Source organism: Eschrichtius robustus, chromosome 6 (assembly GCF_028021215.1).
Source record: "Eschrichtius robustus isolate mEscRob2 chromosome 6, mEscRob2.pri, whole genome shotgun sequence".
In the NCBI taxonomy this organism is placed as follows: Eukaryota; Metazoa; Chordata; class Mammalia; order Artiodactyla; family Eschrichtiidae; genus Eschrichtius; species Eschrichtius robustus.
Window position 1 is genome coordinate 130,984,057 of NC_090829.1, and position 23,702 is coordinate 131,007,758.

Consider the following 23,702-nt stretch of genomic DNA (forward strand, 5'->3'; position numbering starts at 1 on the left):
TTAAGCAATGTGAATACCATCAAGCTTTAAAAAAAAAAATGAAATAACAAATAACTACTCTTAAAATTTCTTAATTTAAAAAAAAAAAAAATACTTTTTAAAAATCTTAAGAACACCACAGGGCTGAAGAGACATTAGGAATTACCAAGCCAAAAGTGAAGGCAGAAAGAATTCAACTTTCTATTTCTTTGGCTCAAGCAAATACAAATCCTCGGTAGTGTAAGAAGCCTTCATTTGGGGGCTCAAATTATCCCTATGAATATACTAGTCAGCACAAAATTAAATACAGCCAAACAAAAAATAAGACACCATGAGCCACGATGCAGAACCAAAAGATAACACAGAGACCTGAGACTTTAAATCTTATAATTATCTATCAGTAACAAACTCCATAACAACAATGTTTATTATATTTAAAGAAACAAAAGTTTAAAGAAATTTAAAGGGAAAAGGATCTTAGAAAAAGCACAGCAGATCTGAAAAAGAACCAAGCACAATTCCTAAAGTAAAAATAAATACACAAATAAATAAATAAGAGCACAATTCATAGTTTAAGAGCATCATACTCAACATTAAGAGTCTACAACTATTTCCATTAAAGTAAGAAACAAGAAAAGGATGCCTGCTATCACCACTTCTATTCAACATGGTACTGAGAACCTAATTAATACAGAGAAAAGGGGAAAAAAAGAAACTATAAAGTAACCCAAATTACTGTTTATAATCATAGCAAAATAAAAGGCTATAAAAAATATTCCAAAAACTCTAAAGACAGGACTTCCCTGGTGGCACAGTGGTTAAGAATCTGCCTGCCAATGAAGGGGACATGGGTTCGAGCCCTGGTCTGGGAAGATCCCACATGCCATGGAGCAACCAAGCCCATGCGCCACAACTACTGAGCCCACACGCCACACTGAAGCCCGCGTGCCTAGAGCCCATGCTCTGCAAAAAGAGAAGCCACCGTAATGAGAAGCCCACGCACTGCAATGAAGAATAGCCCCCACTCGCAGCAACTAGAGAAAGCCCACGTGTAGCAATGAAGACCCAAAGCAGCCAAAAAATAAATTAATCAATTTTTTAAAAATTTAGGAAAAGAAAAATCTAAAGACAAATAATAAGAACAGGAGGAGGAGGAGCTTCAAGATGGCAGAAGAGTAAGATGTGGAGATCACCTTCCTCCTTACAAATACATCAGAAATACATCTACATGTGGGACAACTCCTACAGAACACCTACTGAATGCTGGCAGAAGACCTCAGACTTCCCAAAAGGCAAGAAACTCTCCACGTACCTGGGAAGGGCAAAAGAAAAAAGAAAAAACAGAGACAAAAGAATAGGGACGGGACCTGCGCCAGTGGAAGGGAGCTGTGAAGGAGGAAAGATTTCCACACACTAGGAAGGCCCTTCGTGGGCGGAGACTGCCGGTGGCGGAGGGGGGGAGCTTTGGAGCTGCGGAGGATAGCGCAGCAATGGGGGTGCGGAGGGCAAAGCAGAGAGATTCCCGCACAGAGGATCGGTGCCAACCAGCACTCAGCAGCCTGAGAGGCTTGTCTGCTCACCCGCCGAGGCGGGCGTGGGCTGGGAACTGAGGCTCGGGTTTCGGTCAGATCCCAGGGAGAGGACTGGGATTGGCTGCGTGAACACAGCCTGAAGGGGGCTAGTGCACCATAGCTAGCCGGGAGGGAGTTCGGGAAAAAGTCTGGAGCTGCCGAAGAGACAAGAGACTTTTTCTTGCTTCTGTGTTTCGTGGTGCGCGAGGAGAGGCGATTCAGAGCGCCGCTTAAAGGAGCTCCAGAAACGGGTGCGAGTGGCGGCTATCAGCGCCGACCCCAGCGACGGGCATGAGACGCTAAGGCTGCTGCTGCCACCACCAAGAAGCCTGTGTGCAAGCACAGGTCACCATCCACACCTCCCCTCCCGGGAGCCTGTGCAGCCCGCCACCGCCAGGGTCCCGTGATCCAGGGACAACTTCCCCGGGTGAACGCATGGCGCGCCTCAGGCTGGTGCAATGTCATGCTGGCCTCTGCCACCACAGGCTCGCCCCGCATCCGTACCCCTCCCTCCCCCCGGCCTGAGTGACCCAGAGCCCCCAAATCAGCTGCTACTTTAAGCCCGTCCTGTCTGAGTGAAGAACAGATGCCCTCAGGCGACCTAACGCAGAGGCGGGGCCAAATCCAAAGCTGAACCCCAGGAGCTGTGCGAACAAAGAAGAGAAAGGGAAATCTCTCCCAGCAGCCTCAGGAGCAGCGGATTAAATCTCCACAATCAACTTGACGTACCCTGCATCTGTGGAATACCTGAATAGACAAAGAATCATCCCAAATTGAGGAGGTGGACTTTGGGAGCAACGATATATATATATTTTTCGCTTTTTCTCTTTTTCTGAGTGTGTACGTGTATGCTTCTGTGTGTGATCTTGTCTGCATAGCTTTGCTTTTACCATTTGTCCTAGGGTTCTGTCTGTCCGTTTTTGTTTTTTTTTTTAGTATAATTTTTAGCAATTGTTATCATTGGTGGATTTGTTTTTTGGTTTGGTTGCTCTCTTCTTTCTTTCTTTCCTTTTTTTTAAAAAAATTACTTAAAATAATTTTTTTTAATAATTATTTTTTATTTTAATAACTTTATTTTATTTTACTTTATTTTATTTTATCTTCTTCTTTATTTCTTTCTTTTATTTTCTCCCTTTTATTCTGAGCTGTGTGGATGACAGGCTCTTGGTGCTCCAGCCAGACATCAGAGCTGTGCCTCTGAGGTGGGAGAGCGAAGTTCAGGACACTGGTCCACAAGAGACCTCCCAGCTCCACATAATATCAAACGGTGAAAATCTCCCAGACATCTCCATCTCAACACCAAGACCCAGCTCCACTTAACGACCAGCAAGCTACAGTGCTGGACACCCTATGCCAAACAACTAGCAAGAAAGGAACATAACCCCATCCATTAGCAGACAGGCTTCCTAAAATCATATTAAGGCCACAGACACCCCAAAACACACCACCAGACGTGGACCTGCCCACCAGAAAGACGAGATCCAGCCTCATCCACCAGAACACAGGCACTACTCCCCTCCACCAGGAAGACTACACAACCCACTGAACCAACCTTAGCCACTGGGGACAGACACCAAAAACAACGGGAACTAAGAACCTGCAGCCTGCAAAAAGGAGAACCCAAACACAGTAAGTTAAGCAAAGTGAGAAGACAGAGAAACACACAGCAGATGAAGGAGCAAGGCAAAAACCCACCAGACCTAACAAATGAAGAGGAAATAGGCAGTGAACCGGAAAAAGAATTCAGAATAATGATCGTAAAGATGATCCAAAATCTTGGAATAGAATGGAGAAAATACAAGAAACGTTTAACAAGCACCTAGAAGGACTAAAGAGCAAACAAACAGTGATGAACAACACGATAAATGAAATTAAAAATTCTCTAGAAGGGATCAATAGCAGAATAACTGAGGCAGAAGAATGGATAAGTGACCTGGAAGACAAAACAGTAGAAATAACTACTGTAGAGCAGAATAAAGAAAAAAGAATGAAAAGAATTGAGGACAGTCTCAGGAAGACCTCTGGGACAACATTAAATGCACCAACATTCGAATTCTAGGGGTCCCAGAAGAAGAAGAGAAAAAGAAAGGTACTGAGAAAATATTTGAAGAGATTATAGTTGAAAACTTCCCTAATATGGCAAAGGAAATAGTTAATCAAGTCCAGGAAGCACAGAGAGTCCCATACAGGATAAATCCAAGGAGAAACACGCCAAGACACATATTAATCAAACTATCAAAAATTAAATGCAAAGAAAAAATATTAAAAGCAGCAAGGGAAAAACAACAAAAAACACACAAGGGAATCCCCATAAGGTTAACAGCTGATCTTTCAGCAGAAACTCTGCAAGCCAGAAGGGAGCGGCAGGACATATTTAAAGTGATGAAGGAGAAAAACCTACAACCAAGATTACTCTACCCAGCAAGGATCTCATTCAGATTTGACGGAGAAATTAAAACCTTTACAGACAAGCAAAAGCTAACAGAATTCAGCACCAACAAACCAACTCTACAACAATTGCTAAAGGAACTTCTCTAAGCAAGAAACACAAGAGAAGGAAAAGATCTACAATAACAAACCCAAAACAATTAAGATAATGGTAATAGGAACAAACATATTGATAATTACCTTAAATGTAAATGGATTAAATGCTCCAAACAAAAGACACAGACTAGCTCAATGGATACAAAAACAATACCCGTATATATGCTGTCTACAAGAGACCCACTTCAGACCTAGGGACACATACAGACTGAAAGTGAGGGGATGGAAAAAGATATTCCATGCAAATGGAAATCAAAAGAAAGCTGGAGTAGCAATTCTCATATTGTACAAAATAGACTTTAAAACAAAGACTATTACGAGAGACAAAGAAGGACATTACATAATGAACAAGGGATCAATCCAAGAGGAAGATATAACAATTGTAAATATTTATGCACCCAACATAGGAGCACCTCAATACATAAGGCAAATACTAACAGCCATAAAAGGGGAAATCGACAGTAACACAATCATAGTAGGGGACTTTTAACACCTCACTTTTACCAATGGACAGATCATCCAAAATGAAAATAAAAGGAAACACAAGCTTTAAGTGATACATTAAACAAGATGGACTTTATTGATATTTATAGGACATTCCATCCAAAAACAACAGAATACACATTCTTCTCAAGTGCCCATGGAACATTCTCCAGGATAGATCATATCTTGGGTCACAAATCAAACCCTGGTAAATTTAAGAAAATTGAAAGCATATCAAGTATCTTTTCTGACAACAACGCTATGAGACTAGATATCAATTACAGGAAAAAAATCTGTAAAAATTACAAACACATGGAGCCTAAACAATACACTACTTAATAACCAAGAGATCACTGAAGAAATCAAAGAGGAAATCAAAAAATACATAGAAACAAATGACAATGAAAACACGACAACGCAAAACTTATGGGATGCAGCAAAAGCAGTTCTAAGAGGGAAGCTTATAGCAATACAATCCTACCTTAAGAAACAAGAAACGGGTTTCCCTGGTGGTGCAGTGGTTAAGAATCAGCCTGCAAATGCAGGGGACACAGGTTCAAGCCCTGGTCCAGGAAGAGCCCACATGCTGCAGAGCAACTAAGCCCGAGTGCCACAACTACTGAGCCTGCGCTCTAGAGCTCACGAGCCACAACTACTGAGCCCACGTGCCACAACTACTGAAGCTTGTGCACCTAGAGCTGGTGCTCTGCAACAAGAGAAGCCAGGACAATGAGAAGCCTGCGCACCACAACGAAGAGTAGCCCCCACTCACCGCAACTAGAGAAAGCCCGCGCACAGCAATGAAGACCTAACACAGCCATAAATAAATAAATAAATAAATAAATTAATTAATTAATTAATTAATTTTTAAAAAAAGAAAGAAACAAGAAACATTTCATATACACAACCTAACCTTACACCTAAAGCAATTAGAGAAAGAACAACAAAAAACCCCCAAAGTTAGCAGAAGGAAAGAAATCATAAAGATCAAGTCAGAAATAAATGAAAAAGAAATGAAGGAAATGATAGCAAAGATTAATAAACCTAAAAGCTGGTTCTTTGAGCAGATAAACAAAATTGATAAACCATTAACCAGACATCAAGAAAAAAAGAACACTCAAATCAATAGATTTAGAAATGAAAAAGGAGAAGTAACAACTGACACAGCAGAAATACAAAGGATCATGAGACATTACTACAAGCAACTATATGCCAATAAAATGGACAACCTGTAAGAAATGGACAAATTCTTAGAAATGCACAATCTTCCAAGCCTGAACAAGGAAGAAATAGAAAATATGAACAGACCAATCACCAGCACTGAAATTGAGACTGTGAATAAAAATCTTCCAACAAACAAAAGCCCAGGACCAGATGGCTTCACAGGTGAATTCTATCAAACATTTAGAGAAGAGCTATCACCTACCCTTCTCAAACTCTTTCAAAATACAGCAGAGGGAGGAACACTCTCAAACTCATTCTACGAGGCCACCATCACCCTGATACCAAAACCAGACAAAGATGTCACAAAGAAAGAAAACTACAGGCCAATATCACTGATGAACATAGATGCAAAAATCCTCAACAAAATACTAGCAAACAGAATACAACAGCACATTAAAAGGATCATACACCACGATCAAGTGGGGTTTATCCCAGGAATGCAAGGATTCTTCAATATATGCAAATCAATCAATGTGAACACCATATTAACAAATTGAAGGAGAAAAACCATATGATCATCTCAATAGATGCAGAGAAAGCTTTCCACAAAATTCAACACCGATTTATGATAAAAACCCTCCAGAAAGTAGGCATAAAGGGAACTTTCCTCAACATAATAAAAGCCATGTATGACAAACCCACAGCAAACATCGTCCTCAATGGTGAAAAACTGAAACCATTTCCACTAAGATCATTAACAAGACAAGGTTGCCCACTCTCACCACTATTATTCAACGTAGTTTTAGAAGTTTTAGCCACAGCAATCAGAGAAGAAAAAGAAATAAAAGGAATCCAAATCGGAAAAGAAGAAGTAAAGCTGTCACTGTTTGCAGATGACATGATACTGTACATAGAGAATCCTAAAGATGCTACCAGAAAACTACTAGAGCTAATCAATGAATTTGGTAAAGTAGCAGGATACAAAATTAATGCAAAGAAATCTCTTGCATTCCTATACACTAATGATGAAAAATCTGAAAGTGAAATTAAGAAAACACTCCCATTTATCATTGCAACAAAAAGAATAAAATCTAGGAATAAACCTACCTAACGAGACAAAAGACCTGTATGCAGAAAATTGTAAGACACTGATGAAAGAAATTAAAGGTGATACAAATAGATGGAGAGATATCCCATGTTCTTGGATTGGAAGAATCACCATTGTGAAAATGACTATACTACCCAAAGCAATCTACAGATTCAATGCAATCCCTATCAAACTACCACTGGCATTTTTCACAGAACTGAAACAAAAAATTGCACAAATTGTATGGAAACACAAAAGACCCTGAGTAGCCAAAGCAATCTTGAGAAAGAAAAACAGAGCTGGAGGAATCAGGCTCCCTGACTTCAGACTATACTACAAAGCTACAGTAATCAAGACAAGATGGTACTGGCACAAAAACAGAAATATAGATCAATGGAACAGGATAGAAAGCCCAGTGATGAACCCACGCACATATGGTCATCTTATCTTTGATAAAGGAGGCAAGAATATACAATGGAGAAAAGACAACCTCTTCAATAAGTGGTGCTGGGAAAACTGGACAGCTACATGTAAAAGAACGAAATTAGAACACTCTAACACCATACACAAAAATAAACTCAAAGTGGATTAAAGACCGAAACGTAAGGACAGACACTATCAAACTCTTAGAGGAAAACATAGGCAGAACACTCTATGACATAAATCACAGCAAGATTCTTTTTGACCCACCTCCTAGAGAAATGGAAAGAAAAAGAAAAAGAAACAAATGGGACCAAATGAAACTTAAAAGCTTTTGCACAGCAAAGGAAACCATAAACAAGACGAAAAGACAACCCTCAGAATGGGAGAAAATATTTGCAAATGAAGCAACTAACAAAGGATTAATCTCCAAAATTTACAAGCAGCTCATGCAGCTCAATATCAAAAAAAACAAACAACCCAATCCAAAAATGGGCAGAAGACCTAAACAGACATTTCTCCAAAGAAGATATACAGATTGCCAACAAATACATGAAAGAATGCTCAACATCATTAATCATTAGAGAAACGCAAATCAAAACTATGAGATATCATCTCATACCGGTCAGAATGGCCACCATCAAAAAGTCTACAAACAATAAATGCTGGAGAGGGTGTGGAGAAAAGGGAACTCTCTTGCACTGTTGGTGGGAATGTAAATTGATAAAGCTACTATGGAGAACAGTATGGAGGCTCCTTAAAAAACTAAAAATAGAACTACCATACGACCCAGCAATGCCACTACTGGGCATATACCCTGGGAAAACCATAATTCAAAAAGAGTCATGTGGGAGATAAACCAAGATGGCGGAGTAGAAGGACGTGCTCTCACTCCCTCTTGCGAGAACACAAGAATCACAACTGGCTGCTGGACAATCATCGACAGGAAGACACTGGACTTCACCAAGGAGGATACCCCACGTCCAAGGACAGAGGAAAAGCCACAGTGAGACGGTAGGAGGGGCGCAATCAGAGTAAAATCAAATCCCATAACTGCTGGGTGGGTGACTCACAGACTGGCAAACACTTATACCACAGAAGTCCACCCACTGGAGTGAAGGTTCTGAGCCCCACGTCAGGCTTCCCAACCTGGGGGTCCGGCAACGGGAGGAGGAATTCATAGAGAATCAGACTTTGAAGCCTAGTGGGAATTGATTGCAAGACTTCGACAGGACTAAGGGAAACAGAGACCCCACTCTTGGAGGGCACACACGGAATAGTGTGAGCATCGGGACCCGGGGGAAGGAGCAGTGACCCTGGGGGAGACTGAACCAGACCTACCTGCTGGTGTTGGAGGGTCTCCTGCAGAGGCGGGGGCTGGCTCTGTTTCACCGTGGGGACAGGGACACTGGCAGCGGAGGTTCTTGGAAGTACTCCTTGGCGTGAGCCCTCTCAGAGTCTGCCATTAGCCCCACCAAAGAGCCCAGATAGGCTCCAGTGTTGGGTTGCCTCAGGCAAAACAACCAACAGGGAGGGAACCCAGCCCCACCCATCAACAGTCAAGTGGATTAAAGTTTTACGGAGCTCTGATGACCGCCACAGCAACAGTCAGCTCTACCCACCACCAGAGTCTCCCATCAAGCCTCTTAGATAGCCTCAACCACCAGAGGGCAGACAGCAGAAGCAAGAAAAACTACAATCCTGCAGCCTGTGGAACAAACACCACATTTATAGAAAGATAGACAAGATGAAAAGGCAGAGGGCTATATACCAGATGAAGGAACAAGAAAAAACCCCAGGAAAACAACTAAATGAAGTGGAGATAGGCAACCTTCCAGAAAAAGAATTCAGAATAATGATAGTGAAGATGATCCAGGACCTCGGAATAAGAATGGAGGCAAAGATTGAGAAGATGCAAGAAATGATTAACAAAGACCTAGAAGAATTAAAGAACAAACAAACAGAGATGACCAATACAATAACTGAAATGAAAACTGCACTAGAAGGAATCAATAGCAGAATAACTGAGGCAGAAGAACGGATAAGTGACCTGGAAGACAGAATGGTGGAATTCACTGCTGCGGAACAGTATAAAGAAAAAAGAATGAAAAGAAATGAAGACAGCCTAAGAGACCTCTGGGACAACATTAAACGCAACAACATTCGCATTATAGGGGTCCCAGAAGGAGAAGAGAGAGAAAAAGGACCAGAGAAAATATTTGAAGAGATTATAGTCGAAAACTTCCCTAACATGGGAAAGGAAATAGCCACTCAAGTCCAGGAAGCGCAGAGAGTTCCATACAGGATAAACCCAAGGAGAGACACGCCGAGACACATAGTAATCAAAGTGGCAAAAATTAAAGACAAAGAAAAATTATTGAAAGCAGCAAGGGAAAAACGACAAATAACATACAAGGGAACTCCCGTAAGGTTAACAGCTGATTTCTCAGCAGAAACTCTACAAGCCAGAAGGGAGTGGCATGATATACTTAAAGTGATGAAAGGGAAGAACCTATAACCAAGATTACTCTACCCGGCAAGGATCTCATTTAGATTTGATGGAGAAATCAAAAGCTTTACAGACAAGCAAAAGCTAAGAGAATTCAGCACCAACAAACCAGCTCTACAACAAATGCTAAAGGAACTTCTCTAAGTGGGAAACACAAGAGAAGAAAAGGACCTACAAAAACAAACCCAAAACAATTAAGAAAATGGCCATAGGAACATACATATTGATAATTACCTTAAACGTGAATGGATTAAATGCTTCAACCAAAAGACACAGGCTTGCTGAATGGATACAAAAACAAGACCCATATATATGCTGTCTACAAGAGACCCACTTTAGACCTAGGGACACATACAGACTGAAAGTGAGGGGATGGAAAAAGATATTCCATGCAAATGGAAATCAAAAGAAAGCTGGAGTAGCTATACTCATATCAGATAAAATAGACTTTAAAATAAAGAATGTTACAAGAGACAAGGAAGGACACTACATAATGATCCAGGGATCAATCCAAGAAGAAGATATAACAATTATAAATATATATGCACCCAACATAGGAGCACCTCAATACATACGGCAACTGCTAACAGCTATAAAAGAGGAAAGCTACAGTAACACAATAATAGTGGGGGACTTTAACACCTCACTTACACCAATGGACAGATCATCCAAAATGAAAATAAATAAAGAAACAGAAGCTTTATAAGACACAATAGACCAGCTAGATTTAATTGATATTTATAGGACATTCCACCCAAAAACAGCAGATTACACGTTCTTCTCAAGTGCGCACGGAACATTCTCTAGGATAGATCACATCTTGGGTCACAAATCAAGCCTCAGTAAATTTAAGAAAATTGAAATCACATCAAGTATCTTTTCTGACCACAACGCTATGAGATTAGAAATGAATTACAGGGAAGAAAACGTAAAAAACACAAACACATGGAGGCTAAACAATACATTACTAAATAACCAGGAGATCACTGAAGAAATCAAAGAGGAAATCAAAAAATACCTAGAGACAAATGACAATGAAAACACGACGAACCAAAACCTATGGGATGCAGCAAAAGCAGTTCTAAGAGGGAAGTTTATAGCAATACAAGCCTACCTAAAGAAACAAGAAAAATCTCAAGTAAACAATCTAACCTTACACCTAAAGAAACTAGAGAAAGAAGAACAAACAAAACCCAAAGTTAGCAGAAGGAAAGAAATCATAAAGATCAGACAGGAAATAAATGAAATACAAACAAAGGAAACAATAGCAAAGATCAATAAAACTAAAAGCTGGTTCTTTGAGAAGATAAACAAAATTGATAAGCCATTAGCCAGACTCATCAAGAAAAAGAGGGAGAGGACTCAAACCAATAAAATCAGAAATGAAAAAGGAGAAGTTACAACAGACACCGCAGAAATACAAAGCATCCTAAGAGACTACTACAAGCAACTCTATGCCAATAAAATGGACAACCTGGAAGAAATGGACAAATTCTTAGAAAGGTATAACCTTCCAAGACTGAACCAGGAAGAAACAGAAAATATGAACAGACCAATCACAAGTAATGAAATTGAAACTGTGATTAAAAATCTTCCAACAAACAAAAGTCCAGGACCAGATGGCTTCACAGGTGAATTCTATCAAACATTTAGAGAAGAGCTAACACCCATCCTTCTCAAACTCTTCCAAAAAATTGCAGAGGAAGGAACACTCCCAAACTCATTCTATGAGGCCACCATCACACTGATACCAATATCACTGATGAATATAGATGCAAAAATCCTCAACAAAATACTAGCAAACAGAATCCAACAACACATTAAAAGGATCATACACCACGATCAAGTGGGATTTATCCCAGGGATGCAAGGATTCTTCAATATACGCCAATCAATCAATGTGACACACTATATTAACAAATTGAAGAATAAAAACCATATGATCATCTCAATAGATGCAGAAAAAGCTTTTGATAAAATTCAACACCCATATATGATAAAAACTCTCCAGAAAGTGGGCATAGAGGGAAACTACCTCAACATAATAAAGGCCATATATGACAAACCCACAGCAAACATCATTCTCAACGGTGAAAAACTGAAAGCATTTCCTCTAAGATCAGGAACGAGACAAGGATGTCCACTCTCACCACTATTATTCAACATAGTTTTGGAAGTCCTAGCCATGGCAACCAGAGAAGAAAAAGAAATAAAAGGAATACAAACTGGAAAAGAAGAAGTAAAACTGTCACTGTTTGCAGGTGACATGATACTATACATAGAGAATCCTAAAACTTCCACCAGAAAACTGCTAGAGCTAATTAATGAATTTGGTAAAGTTGCAGGATACAAAATTAATGCACAGAAATCTCTTGCATTCCTACACACTAATGATGAAAAATCTGAAAGAGAAATTATGGAAACACTCCCATTTACCATTGCAACAAAAAGAATAAAAAAAAAAAAAAAAAAAAGAATAAAATACCTAGGAATAAACCTACCTAGGGAGACAAAAGACCTGTATGCAGAAAAATATAAGACACTGATGAAAGAAATTAAAGATGATACCAACAGATGGAGAGATATACCCTGTTCTTGGATTGGAAGAATCAACATTGTGAAAATGAGTATACTACCCAAAGCAATCTACAGATTCAATGCAATCCCTATCAAATTACCAATGGCATTTTTTACAGAACTAGAACAAATCATCTTAAAATTTGTATGGAGACAAAAAAGACCCCGAATAGCCAAAGCAGTCTTGAGGGAAAAAAACGGAGCTGGAGGAATCAGACTCCCTGACTTCAGACTATACTACAAAGCTACAGTAATGAAGACAATATGGTACTACCACAAAAACAGAAACATAGATCAATGGAACAAGATAGAAAGCCCAGAGATAAACCCACGCACCGACGGTCAACTAATCTATGACAAAGGAGGCAAAGATATACAATGGAGAAAAGACAGTCTCTTCAATAAGTGGTGCTGGGAAAACTGGACAGCTACATGTAAAAGAATGAAATTAGAATACTCCCTAACACCATACACAAAAATAAACTCAAAATGGATTAGAGACCTAAATGTAAGACTGGACACTATAAAACTCTTCGAGGAAAACATAGGAAGAACACTCTTTGACATAAATCACAGCAAGATCTTTTTTGATCCACCTCCTAGAGTAATGGAAATAAAAACAAAAATAAACAAATGGGACCTAATGAAACTTCAAAGCTTTTGCACAGCAAAGGAAACCATAAACAAGACCAAAAGACAACCCTCAGAATGGGAGAAAATATTTGCAAACCAATCAACGGACAAAGGATTAATCTCCAAAATATATTAACAGTTCATTCAGCTCAATATTAAAGAAACAGACACCCCAATCCAAAAATGGGCAGAAGACCTAAATAGACATTTCTCCAAAGAAGACATACAGACGGCCACGAAGCACATGAAAAGATGCTCAACATCACTAATTATTAGAGAAATGCAAATCAAATCTACAATGAGGTATCACCTCACACCAGTCAGAATGGCCATCATCAGAAAATGTACAAACAACAAATTCGGGAGAGGGTGTGGAGAAAAGGGAACCCTCTTGCACTGTTGGTGGGAATGTAAATTGATACAGCCACTATGGAGAACAATATGGGGGTTCCTTAAAAAACTAAAAATACAATTACCATATGACCCAGCAATCCCACTACTGGGCATATACCCAGAGAAAACCGTAATTCAAAAAGACACATGCACCCCAATGTTCACTGCAGCACTATTTACAATAGCCAGGTCATGGAAGCAACCTAAATGCCCATCGACAGACGAATGGATAAAGAAGATGTGGTACATATATACAATGGAATATTACTCAGCCATAAAAAGGAACGAAATTGAGTCATTTGTTGAGACGTGGATGGATCTAGAGACTGTCATACAGAGTGAAGTAAGTCAGAAAGAGAAAAACAAATATCGTATATTAACGCATGTATGTGGAACCCAGAAAAATGGTACAGATGAACCGGGTTGCAGGGCAGAAGTTAAGACACAGATGTAGAGAACAAACGTATGGACACCAAGGGGGGGAAACTGTGGTGGGGTGGGGATGGTGGTGTGCTGAATTGGGCGATTGGGATTGACATGTATAAAGTGATGTGTAAAAAACTGATGACTGATTAAAAAAGAGTCATGTACCACAGTGTTCATTGCAGCTCTATTTACAACAGCCAGGACATGGAAGCAACCTAAGTGTCCATCAACAGATGAATGGATAAAGAAGATGTGGCACATATATACAATGGAATATTACTCAGCCATAAAAAGAAATGAAATTGAGTTATTTGTAGTGAGGTGGATGGACCTAGAGTGTGTAATACAGAGTGATGTAAGTCAGAAAGAGAAGAACAAATACCATATGCTAACACACATATATAGAATTAAAAAAAGAAAAATTTCTGAAGAACCTAGGGGCAAGACAGGAATAAAGACACAGACCTAGTAGAGAATGGACTTGAGGATATGGGGAGGGGGAAGGGCAAGCTGTGACAAAGTGAGAGAGTGGCATGGACATATATACAGTACCAAAGGTAAAAGAGATAGCTAGTGAGAAGCAGCCGCACAGCATAGGGAGATCAGCTCGGTGCTTTGTGACCACCTAGAGGGGTGGGATAGGGAGGGTGGGAGGGAGGGAGATGCAAGAGGGAGGAAATATGGGGATATATGCATAGGTATAGCTGATTCACTTTGTTACAAAGCAGAAAGTAACATAACATTGTAAAGCAATTATACTGCAATAAAGATGTTAAAAAAAAAGAATATATCAGAACAAATTTGGCAGAAATTATCAAAAGATTGTTGTAAATAATAAAAGAATTGATTAAAAAAAAAAGAACTAACAGTTCAGAAGAGTTGCTGGATACAAAATTAACGCACAAAAGCATAGCATTCCTATACAACAGTAGAGACAAAATAGAAAATGGAATCAAAAGAGAAAACCCATTTCACAATAGTAACAAAAACCATGAAGTCATGTTCAGTATTATAAAATACAATTCCAGGATGGCAAGGGCCTGATATAGGCTAAATAATTTTGAAAAAGAAGAACAAAGTTGGAGGGTTTCAGGACTTACCGTAAAAGAATAATAATCAAGAAAGAGTGGTACTGGTGTAAAGACAGACATAAAATGTAACGGAGTAAGAGTCCAAAATTAAAATCTCATATGTTCAACTGAATTTTGACAAAGGTGCCAGGGTGGTGGGGTGAGGAGGAGCTGGTAGTCTTTCAAGAAATGGATACCTATATGAAAAGAAATCTGACTCTCACCTTTATGCCATACACAAAAATTAAGTCTAAATAAACCTAAACTATAAAATTTCTAGAATAAAATATAAAAAAATCTTTGCAACCTTCAAGTAGGCAAAGACTCCTTATATAAGAAATCAAAAGTATGAAGTGTAAAAAAAAAAAAAAATTGATAAATGGGACTTTAAAACACCTACTCTCCAAAAACCATGGAAAAAAAGTGAAAAGGCAAGCCACAAACTATAATAAAACATTCATGATACTTTACCTGACAAAATACTTGTACCCAGAATAAGTAAAGCATATTCATAACTCACAATAAAAACCAAAAACCCAACTTAAAAATAGGCAAAAGAATATCAAGTAGTGACAGGCTGATAACACTGATCTTCCTGCAAAGAACAACTATAGACTCTGTGAATCCGACACAAAAAAACTATCCAAGGGCTCTGAAGACTGAAATACACATTTTGGAGGGGGTATCATAACTTGGAGTAAGCAATCACACATACTGAGTTCCCATTTTGTGCAGTTTTGCCCTGAAGGTGAATGCAGTCACCACCACAGAGGCACTGGGGCAGCTACAACTGCAACAGAAAGCCTGACATCCTTCTGGTTGGAAGAACTGAAAGAACCAGGAAAAGGAGCCCAGGGTAACCAAGATGGCAAGAGAGTAATAGGGAACTCCAGAAAGAAGAGAACCAACGAAGAGAACCCCCACGTTCTGTGTTTAAACAGTCTAAAGCTACAGCTGACACTTGAACCATGCCCACTGCAGGCATGAGAGTTTGTTGAGTCTAACCAAGTTGATTGCCCACTAACACAAAGACATCAACACCCTTTGGAGCAATATAAAATAATCCTGTCTCCAAAATATAACATTCCAGGATACAATCTAAATATTTACGTCTAGGATGCAATCTAAATATTTACGTGTAGGATACAATCTAAAATCCCTCAACATGTGAAAGCCAAGAAAATGTGATCCCAGATGTTATTATCAGACACGTACTTTACAGCAGCTATTATAACTACACTCAGTGAGGTAAAGAAAAATATGCCAACAATGAATGAAAATATAGGAAACAGATACATGTCATTATACATTTGTCCAAACCTACAGAATATAAAACATCAACAGTGAACCCTAATGTAAATTATGGATTCTGGATGATAATGATGTATCAATGTAGGTTCATCAATTGTTTAAAAAAAGAAAAACAGGTACCACTCTGGTGAGAGGACGTTGATAAGGGGGGAAGCTATGTATGTGAGGGGCAGGAGATATACGGGAAATCTTGGTACTTTTTCCTCAATTTTGCTGTGAACCTAAAACTGCTCTTAAAAAAAGTCTTAAAAAAGTAGAAAATTTCATCAAAGAAATAGAAAATACAAAAACCAAGTTGTAATTTTAGATATAAAAACTACAACATATTAAATTAAAAATGAGCAAAAGGGTTAAACAGACACCTCAAAAAAGCAGAAGATAGGGAATTCCTTGACAGTCCAGAGATTAGGACTCAGCATTTCCACTTCTGGTACCCTGGTTCAATCCCTGGTTGGGGAACTACGGTCCCGCAAGCCAAGCGGTGCGGCCAAATTAAAAAAAAGAAAGAAGAAAAACAAATGGCCAATAAACACATTAAAAGATGTTCAGGGCTTCCCTGGCGGCACAGTGGTGAAGAATCCGCCTGCCAATGCAGGGGACACGGGTTCAAGCCCTGGTCCGGGAAGATCCCACATGCTGCAGAGCAACTAAGCTTGTGCGCCACAACTACTGAGCCTGTGTTCTAGAGCCCGCGAGCCACAACTACTGAGCCTGCATGCCGCCTGAAGCCCGCGCACCTAGAGCCTGTGCTCCGCAACAAGAGAAGCCACCGCAATGAGAAGCCCGCGCACCACAATGAAGAGTAGCCCCCACTCGCCGCAACTAGAGAAAGCCCATGCACAGCAATGAAGACCCAACGCAGCCAAAAATAAATAAATAAAAATAAATAAATCTTAAAAAAAAAAAAAAAAAGATGTTCAATACCATTAGCCATCAGGGAAGTGCAAATTAAAACCACAATGTAAAGTCTCTACCCCACAGGTCAGCAAACATTTTCTTTAAAGAGCCAGAAAACAAATATTTTAAGCTTTGCAAGCCATATGGACTGTGTTGCAACTACTTTGTTCTGCTATGTTAGCACAAAGCAGTCACATACAATACAAAAACGATTTACAAAAACAGGTCAGGTGTGCCAGATTTTGAGCCATGAGCTGTAATTTGCCAATCCCCGATCCCACACCCAAGAGAATGACTTAAAACAACGGACAGGGCTTCCCTGGTGGCGCAGTGGTTGAGAATCTGCCTGCCAATGCAGGGGACATGGGTTCGAGCCCTGGTCTGGGAAGATCCCACATGCTGCGGAGCAACTAGGCCCGTGAACCACAACTACTGAGCCTGCGCGTCTGGAGCCTGTGCTCCGCAACAAGAGAGGCCGCGATAGTGAGAGGCCCGCGCATCGCGATGAAGAGTGGCCTCCGCTTGCCGCAACTAGAGAAAGCCCTCGCACAGAAACGAAGACCCAACACAGCCAAAAATAAATAATAAATAAATAATAAATAAATTAAAAAAAAAAAAACCAACGGACAATATTGAAGTAATGATATGGAACTAAAAATCTCATACACTGCTGATTAAGAGTGTAAAATAGTATAACCACTTTGAAATACTGATACAAGCAACAACAAAGAATCTTAAAAACATTATGCTGAGCAAAAGAAGCCAGATACAGGGAATTCCCTGGTAGTCCAGTGGTTAGGACTCCGCACTCTCACTGGCGAGGGCCCAGGTTCAATCCCTGGTTGGGAAACTAAAATCCCACAAGCTGTGCGGCAAGGCAAAAAAAGAAAAGAAAAAAGAAAAGAGAAGAAAAGAAAAGAAGCCAGATACAGAGTAATATATGGCTACATTTATATGAAAACCTAAAAAAGACAAATCGAATCTGTAGTGACAGAAAAGTAGATAAATAGTTGCCTAGGTTAAGGGAGAGGATGACTAGCAGGGACACAAGGAACCAATTTTTGGGTGATAAAAATGTTTTACTTCTTGATTGTAGTGGTTATGTGGGTATGTACATGAAGATGAGTGTATACATCTGTCAAATCTTAAACTGTAAGCTTAAAATGACTGCATTTTATTGTATGTAAGTCATACCTTAATAAAATTTGTTTAAAAAGTTATTCTAGGATATTTTTTAAATACCTGAACAAATTGAGAGGTAATTATAACATCAGGTTCAATAACCTAAAAACAGCAAGTCTCCCCAAATCATTCAGTGAAACCCCAATCAAAATTCCAGTTAGATTTTTTTTGAGGAATTCAATAAATTTATTTAAATTTATACAGAAGAATAAAGTTCTAAAACAACTTAGTTTTGAAGATGAAAAAAAGAGTGACTCACCTGAGCAATTATTAGGACATATCATAATGTCATTTTAACAGTGGTACTGGCATAAGAAGAAACAAAGACTAATAGATCAGAAGATAGAGTTTTGAGAAAAACTCATGAACATATGGGAACTTAATATACCATAATGGCAGGACCATAAATCAATAGGGAGAGAATGAACAGTTTAACTAGGTGATGTTAGGAAAAGTGGCTCACTGTACATGAAGAGAAATGTAACTAGATCTCCACTTAACACCACATAAAAAGGTGGGTTATTGATGGATTAAAAACTTCATATGAAAGATAAAACTAAAGAGATTAAAAGATATGTTAAGAAAAATATAACTTAAAAAAGGATATAGCTGTTTAAAAAGATATAACTATTAAATATAACAATATTTTTATGGCTTAAAAGTGAGAAAGGCCTTCATAAGGCAATATCAGTGGTTTTGATTACATCAAAATTAAGATTTCTTTATAAAAGAGGACACATGAAAGGTGACAGAATGGGAGATTATTTACAATGCCTAAAAATGACAAAAGGACTAATATTTAAAATATACAAGGAACTCCAGTAAAATAAGAAAAAGAGATCTCCAATAGAAAAAAAGGGGTGAAAGATATGAATAAGTAGTTTACAGAGGAAACATAAAAATCTGAAAAGCTTATGAAGAGATGTTAAAAGTCACTAGTAAGCAGAGTAATTAAAATTAAAGAGAGGTATCATTTGAACTCCTAATTAGACTACTGAAAAATAGGAAGTTGAATGATGCCCAGTCCTGGCTACAGTATAAGGATATATAGTAGTCATCATGTATTGACAGTTGAGCCTAGACTAATGCAGCCAATCAGGTAAGCAATCTGACATTACTTCAGAAAATTAAGTATGCCTATATTCTTTGACTCAGCAATTCAGAAATCAAGAGAATTTCAGAAAAAGAAATTCTCACAGATCTGGGGATACATGAAAGATGCTCACTGCTGCTTTATTTGTGAGAGCAGGGAGTCAAAGGCAATCAGGGTGTCTATCACTGGGGGAATGAACAGGTAAAATGGAATGAATGCAAACTTCTGAGTACTACACATCAGTTAGAAGCCATGGGCCAGATACACATACAGGAATGTGATAAATTTAAATATCTTTGTACTTTTTAAAAAACTACTGGGACTTCCCTGGTGGTCCAGTGGGTAAGACTCCGTGCTCCCAATGCAGGGGGCCTGGGTTTGATCCCTGGTCGGGGAACTAGATCCTGCATGCATGCCGCAACTAAGAGCTCGCATGCCGCAACTAAAAGATCCTGTGAGCTTGGGACTTCCCTGGTAGTGCAGTGGTTAAGAAACCGCCTGCCAATGCAGGCGACACGGGTTCAAGCCCTCGCCCAGGAAGATCCCACATGCTGCAGAGCAACGAAGCCCGTGCGCCAGAACTACTGAGCCTGTGCTCTAGAGCCCGCGAGCCACAACTACTGAGCCCGCGTGCCGCAACTACTGAAGCCCTCGCACCTACAGCACAAGGAAGAGTAGCCCCCACTCACCACAACTAGAGAAAGCCAACGCGCAGCAAAGAAAACCCAACACAGCCAAAAAAATAATTAATTAATTAATTAATTAATTAATTTAGAAAAAGAAAAAAAAGATCCCGCATGCCGCAACTAAGACCCGGTGCAGCCTAAATAAATAAATAAGTAAATATTTTTTTAAACAAACAAACAAAAAGTACATGTATAAAAAAAAAACCTACTAAGTAAAAAGCAATAAATGGGACGAAATATAACACAGTATCATTTATGTGAATTAAAAACACATGCAAAAAGGCTGTGACATGCCTAACAGAGAAAATTAGATAAACTTCATTTAGGCATGATGTCTAGTGCTGTTGTGTGGGAATTCAAAGTTAGTGAATCAACAATATACATTAAATAAGGTGTCTTTAAACAGACACACATAAAACAAGGTTATGTACTGACCAACTGTCAAAAATGTCGTGACAAGAGACTAACAGGAGCCTGATCCTGCATTTCCCCTAAGAGCAATGCTTCAGTATTCACTAATTCAGTGTTCGTGGACTTCACAGAATAAAATCACAGTAAATAATGAGAATCGACTGCACAGACGAAAGCACATACATTAATCACACTTAGGGTGGGCAGCTGGTGGAGGTGGAAAACGGAGACAGACAGACAAAAGGGAAAAAATAAATACATTAAAAGGAAGAGACTTGTACACACCTAGCAGTTTTAAGGTGCCATGAACAGAGAAAGATGATGATTCAACTCTGAATCTGAGGTCCAAACAACTAAATAAAAAAATGAAAATACAAGGACATTCTAGTAAGAGGTAATTCAGTCCCACCACAAAAATGTGTTTGCAGAATTTTAAACATAAACAATAAACATGAAGCCTAAATAAAAAATAACAAGATCAGGGGAGAAAACGGAATCAGAGAAATGCCTTAAAATAAAAAAGATTAAGATACCTGAGGTATACTGTGTTTTCCATACTTCCAAAACTTATTCTGTGATAAAAGAGACTTAAATTTCTCCTCCAGAGAATCAAGCTCATTATCAGGTAGGAGGCTAAGCAATTTTTTCAATGCCAATAAGGAACAAGTTACAACCCGATAGAATTTAGCTTCTCTCTCTTCCTCTGGAACAGTTCTTGATGTAAAAAGAAAATAAATACATATAAGGATTGAGAATAAGACAAAATACATATTCAGCACTTCTATCTTAAATGTTTTATCATTGAATATCTACCAAAGTTGCTTTATCTCTATATTCATTCTCCCTGTGCCAAACCCCCGCAAAATGCCAATACAGAATTTTAATCACATATTATTTGAATAATACAAGGTGAAAGTAAATGAAGAGTTGTGGCTTCATTCATAAGTGCGCATGTACACTGCTCTCAGTAGCAGTTAATTGGATGATTAGAGAATAAATAACACTGCATCTAAGAGTACTTTCCCTTACAGACTCTTAATAGTTTGATTAGAACACAAGAGTAAAAAGTAAATGGAACATCTTACTATTCTTTCAATAGAACTATTCATAGTTCAACTATTTTCATCCAGACCTTAAAATGGTTCCTGCTATGACTGTCAAAAGGCAAATCTTGAAAAAACCTAAAAACATCTCTTTGTAAAAGAACCAAATCGTGGGCTCCCAGATAATTCAAGTTAAATAGCGGGACAACTTGCAGGTAAAAGCACTTAAAACAGCACCTGGCAAATAGCACTATATTAAGTATTTTCACCTCTACATTTAGCATCCCTTTTTAAAAAAATGTCACATTGAAATTACCATCTTATTACCTATGAGTGAAACATAGTTTCACTTAATCTGAGTTACACAGAAACAATACAACTTACTGTGGGTCACTGAGTGTATCAGGTGTTTCTTTTATAAGATGATCCTGCAGCACCTATAGAGGGGAGAAAAATGCCACAGCCTTGAGATTTTATTGAATTGTCAGTGGTGAAGAGACAGAACATAAACTTCATCTTATCTAAAAGTTTTTATCCCCTTTCTCACAAAAGTAGCAAAATTAAGTAGCAAAACTAAAAGGTTTGAATTTTACCAATTTTTTCCCCCTATCAATCCCCAAGGTTGGCACCTGCTGGGGTAAAGAAGGATAAGGTACTTCTTCCAAACACCTCCAGTTTCCACTGAGAGGAATTTTCCCTTAAATACTCCTGGCCCCTTGCTTCTCCATTCCTCTTGTACACAGCAGTGAAGTGAATGGGATGTCCGATTAGTAAGTTTGGGAGTGAATTAGGCTCTGCTTTCCTCGCCCCTCTTTTTTGAGCACCTCCCTGCTCACATAGAACACACACTGTGCTCTGCTCCATCGTGGAGGAAGGTTTAAGGTTCCACTTGAAATACTGAGTAAGTCTGCTTACTTCTGGGGTAGAGTACTAGCAAGTCCACTGTTCCAGTATCAATTTTATCAGCAATAATAATAACCAACATTTACTGAGTTTTTCCACTTACCATGTATTGCTTTGAGCACATTCCGTGCATTAACTAAATCCTCAAAACAACTCGATGAAGTACAAGTTAATTCCTACTTTAACAGCTGAGGAAATGGAAGCACAGAAACGTGCCCATGGTCAAACACCCCAACTAATGGCAGAGTGGACTGGAACCCAGTGGTATGACCCAGAGCCCATGTTCTCTTACAGACACTGTGACATTTGGATCTCATTTGCCTAACTCCTCTCTAATAAATGTGTTTTGAACTTAGGAAAGTTCAAACCCAGTATCTGTATATCTGTGACACAGCCAACTAAAGGTAAAATAATGGAGGAAATAATCCACATATCCAATGATCAGTTACCCATCCATAATAAAACCAAGAACAAAAAACCAACCAAATAAACAAAACTATGAATAGCCGAATTAATTATCTCAAAATCCATTTTCTAAAACTCTTAAGTGTCCAAACTCATGATACTTCACTCATAACATTCATCACTTGATATTTTAAAGAAACCAATGATATTTAATTTACAGTTGGGATAGAGAACTCCCTTTGAGAGTATGATTAAACCTACAAACCCTAGGGAATTCCCTGGCAGTCCAGTGGTTCGGACTCAGCGCTTTCAAGGCTGGGGCCCCGGTTCAATCCCTGGTCCGGGAACTAAGATCCTACAAGCCGCGCGGTGCGGCCAAAAAAAACCACACAACTACAAACCATCACCCTAGAAAAACAACTCTGGTACAACAGAAAATAAAGAATGTAAGAACCAAGAACTTAAAGGGGGAACTAGAATGCGTGTGTGCGTGTGTGCGTGTGTGCTTGTGCGTGTAGAGATGTTGGGTGAAGAGATCAGATAGGTAAGAAGGGACCACATCATGCAGAGCTTTGTAGGCCAAGATAAGAAATCTGGACTTGTAAGTATAATGGGAAGCCACAGAAAGGTCGACTAACTGAAAGGAGGGAAGCAGGGAGAAAACGAGGGAGGAGGAGGGAAGGTGTTTAAGTAGGATTATACATCGGGTGCTATGGAAATGTAAGAGTACTAAATGAGGAAATAAATGCAAGCATTATCTTTTTTTTTAAATCTTTACTTCTCCTCAATGGACTCACAGCCCACCTATTTTTATCTCTTGGTATAATGCTAACAAATTGGCCTCTAGTTTTTTCCAGTCCATATATCAGGAATAGCAAATAAGGAGAGAAAAAATGAGGAAGGACGGTACTGTGT

General features: G+C 39.0%; 1 protein-coding gene across 1 annotated transcript in view; it reads right to left on the reverse strand.

Moving 5' to 3' along the window:
* Window positions 1-23,702, reverse strand: part of LTN1 (listerin E3 ubiquitin protein ligase 1) — a 70,164-nt gene that overhangs the window by 39,135 nt on the left and 7,327 nt on the right. The window contains exons 5-6 of the mRNA XM_068546946.1: window positions 21,864-21,916; window positions 20,970-21,150 (exon numbers count right to left, since the gene is read on the reverse strand). Coding sequence (XP_068403047.1) covers window positions 20,970-21,150; window positions 21,864-21,916 — 234 coding nt within the window. The remainder of the gene's footprint in view (window positions 1-20,969; window positions 21,151-21,863; window positions 21,917-23,702) is intronic.